Source organism: Monodelphis domestica, chromosome 1, assembly GCF_027887165.1.
Source record: "Monodelphis domestica isolate mMonDom1 chromosome 1, mMonDom1.pri, whole genome shotgun sequence".
Classification (NCBI taxonomy): Eukaryota; Metazoa; Chordata; class Mammalia; order Didelphimorphia; family Didelphidae; genus Monodelphis; species Monodelphis domestica.
The window spans coordinates 557,192,537-557,210,468 of record NC_077227.1 but is presented as its reverse complement, the minus strand read 5'-3'; the positions used below and the strand labels follow the sequence as shown (position 1 = coordinate 557,210,468).

Below are 17,932 nucleotides of genomic sequence, written 5' to 3'. Positions count from 1 at the left end.
CTGGTATGAATCCTACTTGATCATGGTGAATGATCCTTCTGATCACTTGCTGGAGTCTTTTTGCTAGTATCCTATTTAAGATTTTTGCATCTATATTCATTAGGGAGATTGGCCTATAGTTTTCTTTCTCTGTTTTTGACCTGCCTGGTTTTGGAATCAGTACCATGTTTGTGTCATAAAAGGAGTTTGGTAGAACTCCCTCTTTGCTTATTATGTCAAATAGTTTGTATAGTATTGGGATTAACTGTTCTCTGAATGTTTGATAGAATTCACAGGTGAATCCATCAGGCCCTGGGGACTTTTTCTTAGGAAGTTCTTTGATGGCTTGTTGGATTTCAATTTCTGATATGGGATTATTTAGGAATTCTATTTCCTCTTCTGTTAGTCTAGGCAGTTTGTATTTTTGTATATATTCATCCATTTCTCCTAAATTGGTGTATTTATTGCCATATAATTGGGCAAAGTAATTTCTAATGATTGCCTTAATTTCCTCCTCATTGGAGGTGCTGTCCCCCTTTTCATCTTTAATGCTGTGAATTTGCTTTTCTTCCTTCCTTTTTTTAACTAGATTGACCAGTACCTTGTCTATTTTGTTTGTTTTTTCAAAGTACCAGCTTCTTGTCTCATTTATTAAATCAATAGTTTTTTCACTTTCGATTTTATTAATTTCTCCCTTAATTTTTAGGATTTCTAATTTGGTTTTCTGCTGGGGGTTTTTAATTTGATCGCTTTCCAGTTTTTTCATTTGCATTTCCAATTGATTGATCTCTGCTCTCCCTTGTTTGTTAATATAAGCATTCAGGGATATGAATTTACCTCTGATTACCGCTTTGGCTGCATCCCAAAAGGTTTGAAAGGATGTTTCGCCATTGTCATTTTCCTTGATGAAATTATTAATTGTTTCTATGATTTCTTCTTTAACTAAACGGTTTTGGAGTATCATATTGTTTAATTTCCAATTGGTTTTAGATTTGGTTTTCCATGTACCATTACTAATCATTATTTTTATTGCCTTGTGATCTGAGAAGGCTGCATTCATTATTTCTGCTTTTCTGCATTTGTGTGCTATGTTTCTGTGACCTAATGTATGGTCAATTTTTGTGAATGTGCCATGTGGTGCTGAGAAGAAGGTGTATTCCTTTTTATCCCTATTTATTTTTCTCCATATGTCTATTAATTTTAATTTTTCTAAGATTTCATTCACTTCTTTTACCTCTTTCTTATTTATTTTTTGATTTGATTTATCTAAATTTGATAATGGTTGGTTTAAGTCTCCCACTAGTATGGTTTTATTGTCTATTTCTTCCTTCAATTCTCCTAGTTTCTCCATTAGAAATTTGGGTGCTATATTATTTGGTGCATACATATTGATTAATGATATTTCCTCATTGTCTATAGTCCCTTTTAACAAAATATAATTACCTTCCCTATCCCTTTTGATCAGGTCTATTTTTGCATTGGCTTTATCAGATATCATGATTACCACTCCTGCCTTCTTTCTATCAGTTGAAGCCCAGAAGGTCTTACTCCATCCTTTAATTCTGACCTTGTGGGTGTCAACCCGCCTCATGTGTGTTTCTTGAAGACAACATATGGTAGGGTTTTGGATTCTAATCCATTCTGCTATTCGTCTACGTTTTATGGGTGAGTTCATCCCATTCACGTTCAAAGTTATGATTGTCATTTGTGGACTCCCTGGCATTTTGATTGCCTTCCCTAATTCTAACCTTTTCTTCTTCAGCTCTACCTTTTAGTCCAGTGATTTACTTTGAAACAGTCCCCCTTGTCCCCTCCCTTGATGTTTCCCTTTTTAGTCCCTCCCTTTTTGTTCCCTCCCCCTCCCCCCTCTCTTTCCCTCCCTTTTTGTTCTCCCTCTCCCCCTCCCCCCCTTGGTTTTCCCTTCTCCTTACCCTTGTTGGGTAAGATAGAATTCAAGATCCCAATGGATCTGGATGTTTTTCCCTCTCAGAGCTGATTTCCCTGAGATTGAGGTTTAAGTAACCCCCCCCCCCTCTTCCTCTCCTTCTTATAGGAGTTTTCTTCCCCTCCCCTTCCCATGTGAATCTTTGTGTGAGAATGATTATTCTATTTGGTCTTTCTTTACCCCCTGTTTATACATTACATTTTCCCCACATGTTAGTATACATAGGTTGATATAAATGTAGTCCTTATAGAAGAGAGTTTGAGTAAAAGAAGAAGATAACATTTTCCCCTTTCCTTAATATTTACCTTTTCAGGTATTCCTTGCTCTTTGATTTTCGGTATCAAACTTTCCACAGAGCTCTGGTCTTTTCTTTGCAAAAAGTTGGAAGTCTTCTATTTTGTTGAATGCCCATACTTTCCCTTGGAAGTATATAGTCAGTTTTGCTGGGTAGCTGATTCTTGGTTGGAGACCCAGCTCTCTTGCCTTTCTGAAGATCATGTTCCATGCCTTACGATCATTCAGAGTAGAACTTGCAAGGTCTTGGGTGACCCTGATTGGCATTCCTTTATATGTAAATTGTCTTTTTCTGGCTTCCTGTAGGATTTTTTCTTTTGTTTGATAGCTTTGGAATTTGGCAATTACATTCCTGGGAGTTGTCTTTTGGGGGTTTAGTGTAGAAGGTGTTCTGTGAGCTCTGTCAGTGGCTGTATTGCCCCCTTGTTCTAGAATCTCTGGGCAATTTTCTTTGATTATATCTTGTATCACCATGTCCAGTTTGGTGTTTATTTCTGGCTTTTCTGGGAGTCCAATTATTCTTAAATTATCCCTTCTCCCCCTATTTTCCAGATCTATCACCTTGTCGGTGAGATATTTTATGTTCTCTTCTAATTTCTTGGTATTTTGGCTTTGCTTTATTGATTCTTGCTCTTTTACACGATCGTTGTCTTCCAGCTGCCTGATTCTGGCCTTTAAAGCCTGGTTTTCTTTTACAGTTTGGTCAAACTGGTTTTGTAGATGCGTGAATTTCTTTTGCATTATTTCCAACTTTTCCTCCCAGAAGGCTTCCATCTTTTTGGTCATTTCTGATTCAAATTCTTCATAGGTTTGTGGAGAGTTTCCATTTCCTTTGGAAGGTTTTGGAGCATTTTCTTTTATATTATCTTCTGTCTGCTCTGTATTTTGTATTTTGGCTCCATAGAATGTGTCCAAAGTCGCCCCTTTCTTCTTATTTTTCTTGGTATTTTGGGGCTTCTGTGGTTCTGTGGAGTTTGCCATTTCTGAATGTGGAGGATTAGTTTTTCTTGTCTCTGTCTGGTGTTCAGAGGCAGTCCTGGGCAGATGGTTCTATGAGCTTTCCCTGGGTTAAACTGAATATGCCTCACTGGAACTGGAATGGAAGGGTCGGACCACGAGGCCACACTCTCCCCCGGCTCGCTTTCCGGAAGTTGCCTTCAGAATCGCTGGCCGTGAGGCTGTTTCGTCGGCCTGCGGGGGGATGGGCTGCAGCTTTCCCAAGCTCCGGGCAAGGACTTTCACTGAGACTTGGATAGCAGGATCCAGCCCGTGAGGCTGTCTTGCCTGCCCTGAGGGTTGCTGTTGTTTCGACCAGCTCTCTGCAGCGGAAGCCCCAGGCAGTAACTTTCACCGGGACTGTAGAAGGCCCTGAGGGTTCTGCTCTCTGAGCCCCTCCGGGCTGCGGCTTCCGGGAGCCTTGGACTCTGCGCTCCTACCCCTGAGGTCCGAGGGATCTCGGGTTCTGGCTTTTAAGGGGAGCCGTACCTTTTGAACCGGGTCCAGGTCCAGGAGGAGGGTTCCCAAGGTCTGTGCTGTTGATCGTTTTGAATTTCGGCGCCTTATTTGCTTATCGTTTGAGATCGGTCGGGAAGGGTTTTCCGGAGATCTGAGCTTTAGCTTTCTCTAAGCCGCCATCTTAACCGGAAGTCTGCTCTCTGGAGTTTGATAAAAACTTTTGAAGTAAAGAAAAATCAATCTTCCTGGTGAACTGAATTTTTAATACTTTTTCATGATTAAAATATATGAATTGATTAGACTCAGATATTTTTAGAAAAAAATTTGCATTGAAATCACTCATGAAGACGTCATTTTAATTAGGTTATAACAAGCTAACAGCTAAATGACCATTTTCTTTTCAAAAGGAAAGTTTTCCATGGCAGGTTACATATTCATTTCAGTCACTTTATAGAAATGATAATGGGGGAAAGGTGGATAAATTTCAATAGAAAGGAGTTCTAGATCAATTATGAACTGTTATAGAAAAAGAAAGAAGAGTTAGCAAGCCTTACGTTTGGTGATCTCCAAGTGGTCTCTGTCCAATGGACTTTAACAATGCCTCTGTTCGGACTGCTACTTTTGGTGATGTTTTGGGACTAGAGTCAGATTCTCCACTCTCCTCATCTCCCATGGCTTTAATATAACTCCCACTCCTCATCCTTCTGCAGGGTATCTCCTCATCTTTACCGCCAGTGGGGTACCCTCCCCATTCATCTTGAGGCACCTGGGACATAGCACAAATACACAATACACATGAATCTTGTATAGAGAATTTTCTCCCCCTTTCCTTCCTTCCTTCTTTCTTTTTTTAAAAAAGAATTTCTACCATCTTTTGAGGACATAGGATTGTGTGGTCATTTATGATTTAAAACTGAATACACAAAGGAAGAGTTCATCTTGGCATTCTGCCCTTCTCATTCTGAAAGGAAACTGAAAACAGAATAAAGTTAAAATGAGAGTTGCTTATTATATATAAAGAAAAACCAACTGATAACATGAGTTTGGGACTTGTGCTGAGTTAACAGCTATCTCCAAAGTGAATTGTATACCAAAGTAGTTAAATTATACATCTAGAGAGTGAGACAAACTGTATAAATCAATTTTCTGAAAAACAACTATTCTTGGAATCTTATAAGGAAAGAAGTAGAACACTATGAAGCCATGGATTGTTTTTTGCCTCTCTTTTTATTCCCAGTGCCTAGTATCATTCCTTGGACATCACAGGCACTTAAATGCTTGTAGTCTGACTTTTATTTGCTCTTCTGTATAGAAGTGAACTGCACATAAATTGCTATTCATGTGTGTGTGTGTGTGTGTGTGTGTGTGTGTACAATATGTTGTCAAACTAAGATCCCACCCTCTGACTTTATTGAATGTTTGCTTGATATTCTTCAACTTTTAGCACTAACTTAATTATGATAAGAAAGTATATTAATATTTTTTCATTTCTCTGAACAATGAAAAATTCCACATTTTGACTAATATTAAAACAAGCATGCTAAAAAAAATGGTAAAAGGCTTAACAAGAGGATTGTTGTATTTTTATGCTTGCTTCCTTGCTTTTCCTATAGCCAAAAGTTTTTTTTTTTTCAAAGCTGTGCTTGCAGATCTGGGTTTTTATTTAATCTTGTATAGGCTCATTAACTTTGAAGAAGTTTCTGGCAGCCCTTGGTAAAGTTGACTATATGGTCAAATTCAGATTTTCAAAAGTTGAAACCATTAAGCAAATGGTGTGGCTTTATTTTGGGAAGCCAAGTATAGCCATTTGTTGGATTTTTTTACACATCAGTTCCAATTAATTATCTTAAGTCATGTAGTAAAAATGCATTGCCTTGTACTGCAAATATAGAGGGAAAACCCCCAGATATCTCTGGGAATGGCCATTCCAAATTCCTTGACTCCTGGGAAAATTTAGAACTCCATATTTTGGATGTCTTCAGGTAGTATATTTCTCTCATCACATGCATTTCTCAGTATATTTATTGATTTTATTCATATTCTGGAGAATTGGTTTTGGAATCCATAAGAACTGGGTTAAATCCAAACTCAGTAACTTCATAGTTATGTGACTTTGGGCACATCAAGTAACCTCAGTTTCATTATAAAATGTGGAAAATGACTATTATCTACTGGTTGTTCTGAGTATCTTTTTTGTAGTAGTGGAAACTTTTATTTATTTTTATATTCTTTAATTTATTTAGAATATTTGTCCATGGTTACACATGTTCTGAGTATCTTAAAATGCCATGGTGCACAAAAATGTGAGACTTGTCCCTAATTGGACCCTGGGACAGAGAAATCTCAACCAGAAACACACTAGCTCCTGCTCATGCCTACCACAAGCAGGACTTGTAGGTACTTTTTAGTACAAAGGTCCTCTTCAGATTGTCTAGCTGTAAGTAGGATAAAAATTGAAAAGTTCACTTGCTTTTATCAGGCAACTTCTTTTTAATTTGCCTACATCCATTTGCCCAATAATTAACATATTCCCACCACTCTTACTCTCTCCATTGTGATGTTGAAGCCCTGCTTCTGTCAAACACTCTTTCTTGACCTTGGCTGATTTACTCCCTCATTTCTATCCACATCCTACCTTTTGAATGTCCTATTCTAGATCTGCTTACACTGTGCACTCTAGAACACCTGATCCATAATTATATACTTTCCCTTTCATTTTATACTAATTCCTTTTTGACTCTGTCATTACTTGACACTCAGTGTGACTTGTCTTCCCCCTTTTTTTTAAACCCTTACCATCTGTTTTAGGATCAATGGCATGTATTGGTTACAAGGTAGAAGAATGGTAAGGGCTAGGCAATGAGGGTTAAGTGACTTGCCCAGGGTCACACAGCTAGAAGTGTCTAAGGTCAAATTTGAGCCCAGGACTTCCCATCTCTAGACCTAGCTTTCAATCCACTGAGCTACCCAGCTGCCCCTTGGCTTCCTCTTGATGACATTGAATCTCTGTCTTTGCTTTCCAGATATGACTGTCCTTTCACTTGTAACCCCAGTTCATTAGTAAATGTAGGATAAAAAATACTCTCTGTTCCCCATTATTATTTCCAGACTCTTCTACTTTAATCACTCAGTAAATTTTTCTCCTTTTAAGATTTTTGCAATCCAAACTGATCACCCAATTCAGTTTCTTATATCTGTTATTCATTTACCTTACACTCTCTTCTCTTCCCCCATTACAGGGGATATTTTCTTTCCTTTCATTTATTTCAATGTCTGGCTCATGATTTACCTCTACTCCCCAATGCCTTTCATCTTAGGAGACCTTGACACATCTGTTGATGTTCCTTCACAGTTCTTCTGTCTACTCAATTTTTGATGATTTATTTATTCCTCTATGCTATCTCAGCTATATGCAGGATAGTTGTACACTTGATTTTGCTACAGTCCACAAGTGTTCTATGCCTATACTTACAAACTCCAAATTTCCTTTAACTGCTGATCAAATGCTCAAACATATCTAAAAGTCAAATGAAATCCCTGAAGTGACATATAAATGAAAAGTCTCATTACAGACTCACAGTATTGCTATGAAGTTCAGTATTGTAAAAGGTATGCTGGGGTGAAAGACTTTAAGTTTCTGCCATATAAGCAGTGTTTAAAGGGGGGTGAATATTTTAGCCCAGAGGAGAGGGCCAGGTTAGGGAATGAGAAAGTTGTAGCTTGTTCAAATGTTGGAAGAGCTGTAATGTGGAAGAAGGATTAGACTTGCTCTCTTTGACCTCACAAAGGAGAGCTAAGAGCCACATAAAGTCACATCCAACCAATCAGTCAATAAGTTTTTTTTGGAGGACTTACTTGTTGCCAGGCACTGTGTTAGATTGTAAAAGACACAAATTTAGGTTTTATGAAAGTAAAGCCTTTCCAACAATTAGAGTCATGCCAAAGTAAAATATGCCTCTGTGGGAAGTGGTAGCTTCCCCTTCATTGGAGATTTTCACATAAAGGCAGAATGACTATTTACTAGGCATATTGTATGAAGGAATTTCTTTTTTGGGGGGAGGGAGAATATTTGGACTAAATGACTGCTGTCTTCTTCCAAATAAAATTTAACTTATGAAAATCACTTTGCAAACCATAAAGCAATATAGACAGGTAATCTTTCCAGGGGCAACTCACTAGCACAGTAGATAGCCAGGCCTGGAGACAGAATGACCCAGGTTCAAATCTGGCCTCTGACTCTTCTTAGTTCTGGGAGTCTGGAAAAGTCACTTATCCCAGTTGCCTAACACTTGTCCTTCTATTTTAGAGTCATTAATAAGATACAAAGTAAGAGGTGGTTTTTTTAAAGAAATCTTTCCTAATCTTCTTTAAAGCTAAGTGCCTTTCATCTAATGATTATCTAATTTTTTTCTCTGTCTATCTTCTTTTGAAGCCCCCTCCCCCCATTGGACTGTGATCTTTTAGGGAGCAGAAACTATTTTTTGACCTATTTAAAATATTCCTAGCACTTAATAGAGTTCCTGGCACTAGGTAGTCAGCCAAAATGCTTATTGTCTGGCTGTATGACTATTATTATTATTTTAAAAAGGAGATAATATATAAAAAGCCTTTTTAAGACATAAAATAATCTATTTAGGTCAACTGCTATTATCATATTATAGGGATATTAGGAGGATCAAATAAGATTAATGCATATAAAAGCATTCTGAACACTGTAGGGAACTCCACAAATATAAAGTGGTATTATTATTGGCTTTCTTATAAAATGATGCTGTTTCTTTCAACTCTAACAGTCTTTGTTTATTTAATATAATAATGATGATCATTGAAAGAAGACATAATAGAAAAAGGATGATTATTTAGAATTATATCAAGGAAAAAAACCATTAATATCAAAGGTGATAGTGTATGATGGGAGAATTCTAATTGAAAAATAAAAGCACACCCTCTTCTTGCTCATCTCCATCAACCAAAAGCCCCTGAAACAAAAGGTGAGCCTCCCATAGGATCATATACATAAAAATTGTACTGTACCTTGTTTGTCAATAGACAATGTCCTTTAGTCAGTTGAGGGCTTGTCTCTGATACAAAGGAGTTTTGTGACCCTAAACACATCATTTAAATTCTCAATGCCCCAGGAAAAATTCTAAGATCAAGAGTTATAGATAAGGAGCTGACCTGCCTTGGTAGATGGTATTTACTCCCTGGAATGTGTCTGTACAAGGAAATACAGTAAAGATTTTTATTTTTTATCTTCAAGAAATTATTTAGTGTCCAAAATTGAAAGGGAATATGAAGAATTCAGAGTGGGAATATATGTGAGTCATAAATCCACTGGAAAAGGAGATGAATCTAACAAGTGCTTATTTATTATTGGTAGGTTAAAGAGGTCACACGGCAAGCCGCATAAAAATAAGGAGCACCCTTGAGATATCTACAAATATATGAAGGTTCATTAAAAAGACAGTGTCAAGATGTTGTTTCCCATAGACAACAACTGTAAAAATGCAAATGACTGATCTCACTTTCCCTTAAAATAGAATTCCCTGGTAATAAGGCATAATTTTAGATATTTTAGATATTTTAGGTAATACAGAAAGGAGAGACAGGATAAAATTGTTGAACCACTTTTACAGATTTCAGACAACATGTCTGATGATTTACATTAGATTTAAGCCCTGGGAAAGTTTGAACTCCCTGACTTTAAAGATCTTTTCTAACTCAGAAGTTCTTTAAAGTCTATGACTGGATGGAAAGATTTTCTTAAAGGATATTTTGTGGACTTACTCATTTTAGCAAACAGTTTTCTACTGTGTGTAAAAGTACTCTGATAGGTACTCTGAGTTATACAACAGTTAAATAAAACAAAATCTTTTCCTTCCATAGTCTTACTAAGAAAATAAAATGAAACACAGATAACTACAATATGAATATAACCAATTTATATGATTAAATTAGTGTTGTTCAGTTGCGTCTGACTCTTCTTGACCCCATTTTGAGTTTTCTTGGCAGAGATTCTGGAGTATTTTGCCATTTAGTTCTCCAACTCATTTTAGAGATGAGGAAACTGAGGCAAACAGGATGAAGCCACTTGCCCAAGGTCACATAGCCAGTAAGTGTCTGAGTCCAGATTTGAACTCAGGAAGATGAGACTTCTTGACTTCAGGAGCAGGGCTCTTTCACCATACAACAGAATGTTAAGAATAACATAATAAATCAAACTTTCTGAGTCAACATCTTTGTGAGTTAATAATTGATATTGCTAGCAGAAATATTAACTGCAGCCTTTTCAGATCACAAGGCAATTAAAATATTTATCGGCAAGGGTACATGGAGACCCAAATCAAAAATTAATTGGAAATTAAATAACATGATACTCCAAAATCGGATAGTTAGAGAAGAAATCATAGAAACAATTAACAATTTCGTTGAAGAAAATGACAACGGCGAAACATCCTTTCAAACCTTATGGGATGCAGCCAAGGCAGTACTTAGAGGAAAATTCATATCCCTGAGTGCATATATTAACAAATTAGGGAGTACAGAGACCAAGGAATTGGAAATGCAAATCAAAAAACTTGAGAATGAACAAATTAAAAACCCCCAGAAGAAAACCATACTAGAGATCCTAAAAATTAAGGGAGAAATTAATAAAATAGAAAGTGACAGAACTATTGAGCTAATAAACAAGACTAGAAGCTGGTACTTTGAAAAAACAGACAAAATAGACAAAGTACTGGTTAATTTAATTAAAAAAAGGAAAGAAGAAAGGCAAATTAATAGCATCAAGGACGAAAAGGGGGATCTCACCTCCAATGAAGAGGAAATTAAGGCAATCATTAAAAACTACTTTGCCCAACTATATGGCAATAAATATACCAACCTAGGTGATATGGATGAATATTTACAAAAATATAAATTGCCTAGACTAACAGAAGAAGAAATAGTTTTCTTAAATAATCCCATATCAGAAAAAGAAATCCAACAGGCCATCACAGAACTTCCTAAGAAAAAATCCCCAGGGCCTGATGGATTCACCAGTGAATTCTATCAAACATTCAGAGAACAGTTAACCCCAATACTATACAAACTATTTGACATAATAAGCAAAGAGGGAGTCCTACCAAACTCCTTTTATGACACAAGCATGGTACTAATTCCAAAGCCAGGCAGGCCAAAAACAGAGAAAGAAAACTATAGGCCAAGCTCCCTAATGAATATAGATGCAAAAATCTTAAATAGGATACTAGCAAAAAGACTCCAGCAAGTGATTAGAAGGGTCATCCACCATGATCAAGTAGGATTTATACCAGGGATGCAGGGCTGGTTCAACATTAGGAAAACTATCCACATAATTGACCACATCAACAAGCAAACCAACAAGAACCACATCATTATCTCAATAGATGCAGAAAAAGCCTTTGATAAAATACAACACCCATTCCTACTAAAAACACTAGAAAGCATAGGAATAGAAGGGTCATTCCTAAAAATAATAAACAGTATATATCTAAAACCATCAGCTAATATCATCTGCAATGGGGATAAACTAAATCCATTCCCATTAAGATCAGGAGTGAAACAAGGATGTCCATTATCACCTCTATTATTTGACATTGTATTAGAAACACTAGCAGTAGCAATTAGAGAAGAAAAAGAAATTGAAGGCATCAAAATAGGCAAGGAGCAGACCAAATTATCACTCTTTGCAGATGACATGATGGTCTACTTAAAGAATCCTAGAGACTCAACCAAAAAGCTAATTGAAATAATCAACAACTTTAGCAAAGTTGCAGGATACAAAATAAACCCACATAAGTCATCAGCATTTCTATATAATTCCAACACAGCTCAGCAGCAAGAACTAGAAAGAGAAATCCCATTCAAAATTACCCAAGACAAAATAAAATACTTAGGAATCTATCTCCCAAGACAAACACAGGATCTATATGAACACAACTACAAAACACTTTCCACACAACTAAAACTAGACTTGAACAATTGGAAGAACATTAACTGCTCATGGGTAGGACGAGCCAATATAATAAAAATGACCACCCTACCCAAACTCATCTATCTATTTAGTGCCATACCCATGGAACTTCCAAAAATCTTTTTTACTGATTTAGAAAAAAACATAACAAAGTTCATTTGGAAGAACAAAAGATCAGGGATATCCAGGGAATTAATGAAAAAAAATACAAAGGAAGGGGGTCTTGCAGTCCCAGATCTCAGACTATATTATAAAGCAGCGGTCATCAAAACAATTTGGTACTGGCTAAGAGACAGAAAGGAGGATCAGTGGAATAGACTGGGGGCAAGCAACCTCAGCAAGACAGTATATGACAAACCCAAAGATCCCAGCTTTTGGGACAAAAATCCACTATTTCATAAAAACTGTTGGGAAAATTGGAGGACAGTATGGGAAAGATTAGGCTTAGATCAACACCTCACACCCTACACCAAGATAAATTCAAAATGGATGAATGACTTGAACATAAAGAAGGAAACTCTAAGAAAATTAGGCGAACACAGAATAGTATACATGTCAGACCTTTGGGAAGGGAAATACTTCAAAACCAAGCAAGAATTAGAAAGAATTACAAAATGCAAAATAAATAATCTGGATTACATCAAATTAAAAAGTTTTTGTACAAACAAAACCAATGTAACCAAAATCAGAAGGGTAGCAACAAATTGGGAAACAATCTTCATAAAAACCTCTGACAAAGGTTTAATTACTAAAATTTATAAAGAACTAAATCAATTGTACAAAAAATCAAGCCATTCTCCAATTGACAAATGGGCAAGGGACATGAACAGGCAATTCTCAGCCAAAGAAATCAAAACTATTAATAAGCACATGAAAAAGTGCTCTACATCTCTTATAATCAGAGAGATGCAAATCAAAACATCTCTGAGGTATCATCTCACACCTAGCAGATTGGCTAACATGACAGCTATGCAAAGTAATGAATGCTGGAGGGGATGTGGCAAAGTGGGGACATTAATTCATTGCTGGTGGAGTTGTGAATTGATCCAACCATTCTGGAGGGCAATTTGGAACTATGGCCAAAGGGTGCTAAAAGACTGTCTGCCCTTTGATCCAGCCATAGCACTGCTGGGCTTGTACCCCAAAGAGATAATGGACAAAAAGACTTGTACAAAAATATTCATAGCTGCGCTCTTTGTGGTGGCCAAAAATTGGAAAATGAGGGGATGCCCTTCAATTGGGGAATGGCTGAACAAATTGTGGTATATGTTGGTGATGGAATACTATTGTGCTAAAAGGAATAATAAAGTGGAGGAATTCCATGGAGACTGGAACAACCTCCAGGAAGTGATGCAGAGCGAAAGGAGCAGAACCAGGAAAACATTATACACAGAGACTGATACATTGTGGTACAATCGAAGGTGATGGACTTCTCCATTAGTATCAATGCAATTTCCCTGAAGAATCTGCAGGGATCTAAAAAAAAAATACTACCCACAAGCAGAGGATAAACTGTGGGAGTAAAAACACTGCTGAAAAGCAACTGCTTGACTACAGGGTTGGAGGAGATAAGACTGAGGAGAGACTCTAAATGAACACTATAATGCAAACTCCAACAACAGGGAAATGGGTTCGAGTCAAGAACACATGTGATAACCAGTGGAATCATGCGTCGGCTATGGGAGAGGGAAAGGCGGGGGGGGGGGGGGAGCGGAGGGGAGGAAAAGAAAACGATCTTTGTTTCCAGTGAATAATGTATGAAAACGACCAAATAAAACAATATTAAAATAAAAAAAAATAATTGATACTGCTAAAAGGGAGATGGGAAAGACTTTGTGGAGGAAACACTGTTTAAGTAGGATTTTAGAGATGAATGCGAACTTTTCCAGGGACATGACTTTTTATTTATATTTTTAAACACATTGTAGCCTAGCACATAGTTGGTTCTTATCAAATGTTTACTGACTGATTGACTGGTAGAGCTGGAAGAGACCTAAGGATTATCTGATCCATGTATCTCATTTTACAGAGGAAGAAAATGAAGCCCAGGGAAGTGACTTACTTAAAGTCACATAAACTCTGAGATTTGAACTCAATTCCTTTAACTTTAAATTAATTTCTCTTATGTCTATAATGGCTCATCCAGCCAAAGAAGGGAGAGAGGAAATTCCTGACACATTCAATATCATGATATTTAGGATTTGCAAAGCACATTATAAATCTCTAATTTTATGCCCACAACAACCCTGAGAGGTGGATGCTATTATTAGCCCCATTTTTCAGATGAGAAAATTAAGGTAGATAGAGGTTAAATAACTTGTCTAGGGATACACAGCTTGTAAATGTCTAAGGCTACTTTATACACTGAACCACCTATCTACCACATAGATCTCTGTATCTTGTCTTCCTCATTAGAATCTGATCTAGGCTGCATAAGTCAAGTGAACAGTTCTACAGACTTCAGTATCCTCATCTATGGGGAAAGTCCTTTGTAAATCTTGAAGTACTATATAAATGTAAATCATTATTATATCATATTCTAGAATATTTAAACAATGCTTTCTCTGTAATGATACGGTATTATTGATAATGTATCACAGAGTGTGCCAGAGTATCAAAGTCTGTATTCTAAAACAGGTAAGTGACTATAGAGCTTACAAATAAGCAAATAAGTAAAGCATTTTACAATAGTTACCAGACCCTGAAATTCCCATCTGCAGGCATTTGCATCTGCTAATTGTGAATAATTACTCTAATTATCTACATGCATTTAATGATGAGTGCTGATATTTGTAATTTCTAAAAAGGCTTTTTTTTTTCTCCCTGAGGTGCATATTAGTCCATGTTCAGGTATGTGAGGAAGTTATAGATTCATGGCAGAACTGGAAGAAATGTTGGAAATTATCTGTTTCAACTCTCACATTCTAGAAATGAGGAAACTGGAATGCAAAGAAAATCACTTTGTGAAAGTCACATAGATAGTGAGGAATGGATATGGTTTTCAATGAAAAGTCCTTTGACTATAAATTTCCTGGAAAAAATGTTCTATTGATTCCTTACACCCCTGTTAGAGAACCTATTGCATGTGTGCCAGAGGGGGCTGTTCCTTTCACCCCCTCTAACTCCCCTGAGGACATTTCTTTCTCACATTACCTGCCTCTCTACCCAACAGCCCAATGGGAGTATTTCCTCACTCCCCAGTCTGGGGTGAGGAGGTGGCTCACACATGGTGTGAGGGTGCAATTTGGGTATTTGGTCTCTAAAAGATTTGCTATCACTGGTCTAAACCTATATCCCCTCAGGGAACCTACTTCAACCCCCATATCAATAACCAAAACCAAATAATAAGACAGAAATACAAAATAAAACTTTCTAAACTGGGAAAAGAAGAACAAACCTGGAATGAAGTTTTGTTTGAAACAGAACTCTTCTTTTCCCCAAAGTTTATCTGAGAACAATTTTTTCCCTAATAAATGTTTGAGACCAAGCCCCCTGCAGACAGTTAGGCATCTTGGGGGTTCCTGATCTGAGGGCTTTACCCAGAATCATGCATACTGTGTTAAATAGTTGATATAGGCAAGGGGTTCCCAAACTTTTTGGTCTCTGGACCCCTTGCATTCTTAAAAATTACTGAAGACCTTAAAGAATTTTTGTTTAATGTGATTTATGTCTATAGACATTTATTATGGTAGAAATTAAAACTAATATATTTAAATATTTCTTTGTTAATTCACTAAAAACCAATGAGTATACCTAATAACACATTAACATGAATAATATATTTTATGAAAAATAACTATATTTTTAAGACTAAAAATTAGTGAAAGAAATGACATTATTTTGCATGCATATATATTTGCAAATCTCATGTCTAGTTTAATAGAAGACAACTGGATTCTTATAATTGCTTTGACATTCAATCTGTTGGGATATATTTGAAAATAAATTAAGTTGGTTGATGTATCTGAAGAAAATCTGGCTTTTGCATAGATATATAGTTGGAAAATAGAGTTGTATTTAATAATCAGATAATATTATTGCAAAAATGATTCAGTCCACAAAGATAGCCTGAAAAAGATCTCAAGAATCACTGGAGATACATGGATTATACTTTCAGAAATCTTTCATCTAGAACTCATGCTGTCCTCTGGGACATATTTAATGACTTCAATCATTTGTCTCAGGAAAATCTAAAAGACATTATGGTAGTAGTGAACAATTTTGGGTGATAGGAAAGTCAACATACTTTCCTCCCTTCATTGCTGAGGTGGAGAACTGTTGGTATAGAATACTGAATACACTGTTAGATTCAATAAATGTGTTGGTTGGTTTTGCTGAAGAGTATTTTTTCCCTTCATTATCATTAATTTTTTTTCTACCAAGAGAAAACTTAGTTGTGGTATTGAAGTGGATATAATTGGAAATGAATTTTCTGTAAAATCAGAAGGGAACAGTAAAAAAAAAAAAACATTAATATAGCTCACTAAAGGACTAGAAAGGATTCTGGTAGTACTTGGGAGGAATCTCATAATAATTATTTTATAATAATGACCTACTGGATTTTTACCATGATTCTTCAACTAGAAAAACAAAGAAACCGTAATCTAGTGGGAAGAGTATTACATTTAGATCCAAAAGACCTGAGTTTGAATCCTGCTTCTGATACTTATTACTTGTGGGACTTTGGGTAACTTATGTGTCTCTCTGGGCTCTAATTTCTACATTTGTGATTCAAACAAAAAGTTATTAAGTGGCTCTCATATGTCAAGTAGAGCAGGTAGGTGACAGAGTAAGTAGAGTGCCAGGCTTTGAGTCAGGAAGACACATATTTCTGAATTTAAATCTGGCCTTAGGTATTAACTAGCTATGTGACCCTAAACAAGTCACTTAACTCTGAGTTTCCTCATATGTAGAATGAGATAGAGAAGGAAAGAAGAAACCATCCCATTCTCTTTGTCAAGAAAACCTCAAATTGGGTCATGAAAGAGTTGAACACAACTGAAAATGATTGAACTAACAAACACCACCATATGTCAAGTGTTCTAGGAGTCATGCTACTGAAGACAAAAATGAAATGTCCCTACTCTCAAAGGTTTTACATTTGACTGGCATGAAAATAAAAAGCTAGAATAGATGATCTTTAAGACTTCCTTTCTGAGGATTTTAATAATACTTTGAAGCTGGTTCCCCACTTTTATCTCTTCCTCTGTTCCTTCATTTTAAACCCCCTCCTGCCTTTTTGAGGCAGCCAAAGACATCTTATTCTCTCCTCCTTTATGTCAAGAAACCATTTTAGTTTCTCCAAAATGAACTGTATGAATATAATTCAACTCGATATGCATTTATTAAACATGTGCTAGACATTATGTTAAATCAAGAATACAAATACAAAAAATAGAGCCATCTGTCCCAAAGGAGCTTATATTCTCCTAGGAAGAAATAACATGTACCCAGATAAGTCAATACAAAGTATATATTAAGTGAATTAAGAAAAAATTCAGTAGAGGGATATAAATACTAACAATTTGGAGAAATAGGAAAGGCTTTTGGTAGGAGATTGCACTTAAGGAGATGATTGAAGGGAAGTAGAAGGGAAGAGGGAATACGTTCTAGGTATGAAGGGTAGCCGGCACAGATGCATTGATATAGGAGATATGATACAATTGTGAGGAACAATAAATAGGCTAGTTTTCCTGGAACATAAATGATATGATGTGGAGTTGCATAATTACCTTGGAAGGAGAGAGTGGAGTCAGACTGTAAAAGGTTTTAAATGACAAATGCGAGAGTCTGTATTTAATCACAGAAGTAGTTGGGAGCCACTGAAGTTTCTGATGCATTGAATTGAAATGGTCTGAACTATATTTTAGTAATATTAATTTGGCAGCTGTGTGGAGGATGTACTTCCTGTAGGAATTTTAATTTTAAAAATGTTTTTATTTTTCTTATGTCTAAGAAAGTTAGCTAATTACGAAACCTCAAAATCCTATAATCTTGGTGATGGGGAAAATGGAAACAATATTCTTTCCTTTCTTTTCCTTCCTTCCTTCCTTCCTTCCTTCCTTCCTTCCTTTTTTCCTTCCTTCCTTCCTTCCTTCCTTCCTTCCTTCCTTCCTTCCTTCCTTCCTTCCTTCCTTCCTTCCTTCCTTCCTTCCTTCCTTCCTTCCTTCCTTCCTTCCTTCCTCAATAACACAAAAAAGATGACTTCTATCTTTTCAAGGCTTTCTTTGCTTCTATATTAAGCTTCAAAATTTCTCTATTTAAAT

General features: G+C 36.4%; 1 protein-coding gene across 5 annotated transcripts in view; it reads right to left on the bottom strand.

Moving 5' to 3' along the window:
* DLGAP2 (DLG associated protein 2) overlaps positions 1 to 17,932 on the bottom strand; it is a 1,318,656-nt gene that overhangs the window by 186,705 nt on the left and 1,114,019 nt on the right. For all 5 annotated transcript variants that reach the window (XM_056813399.1, XM_001381443.4, XM_056813397.1 and 2 more), the window contains one exon: positions 4,228 to 4,439. In XM_056813399.1, the coding sequence (XP_056669377.1) occupies positions 4,228 to 4,439 (212 nt within the window). The remainder of the gene's footprint in view (positions 1 to 4,227; positions 4,440 to 17,932) is intronic.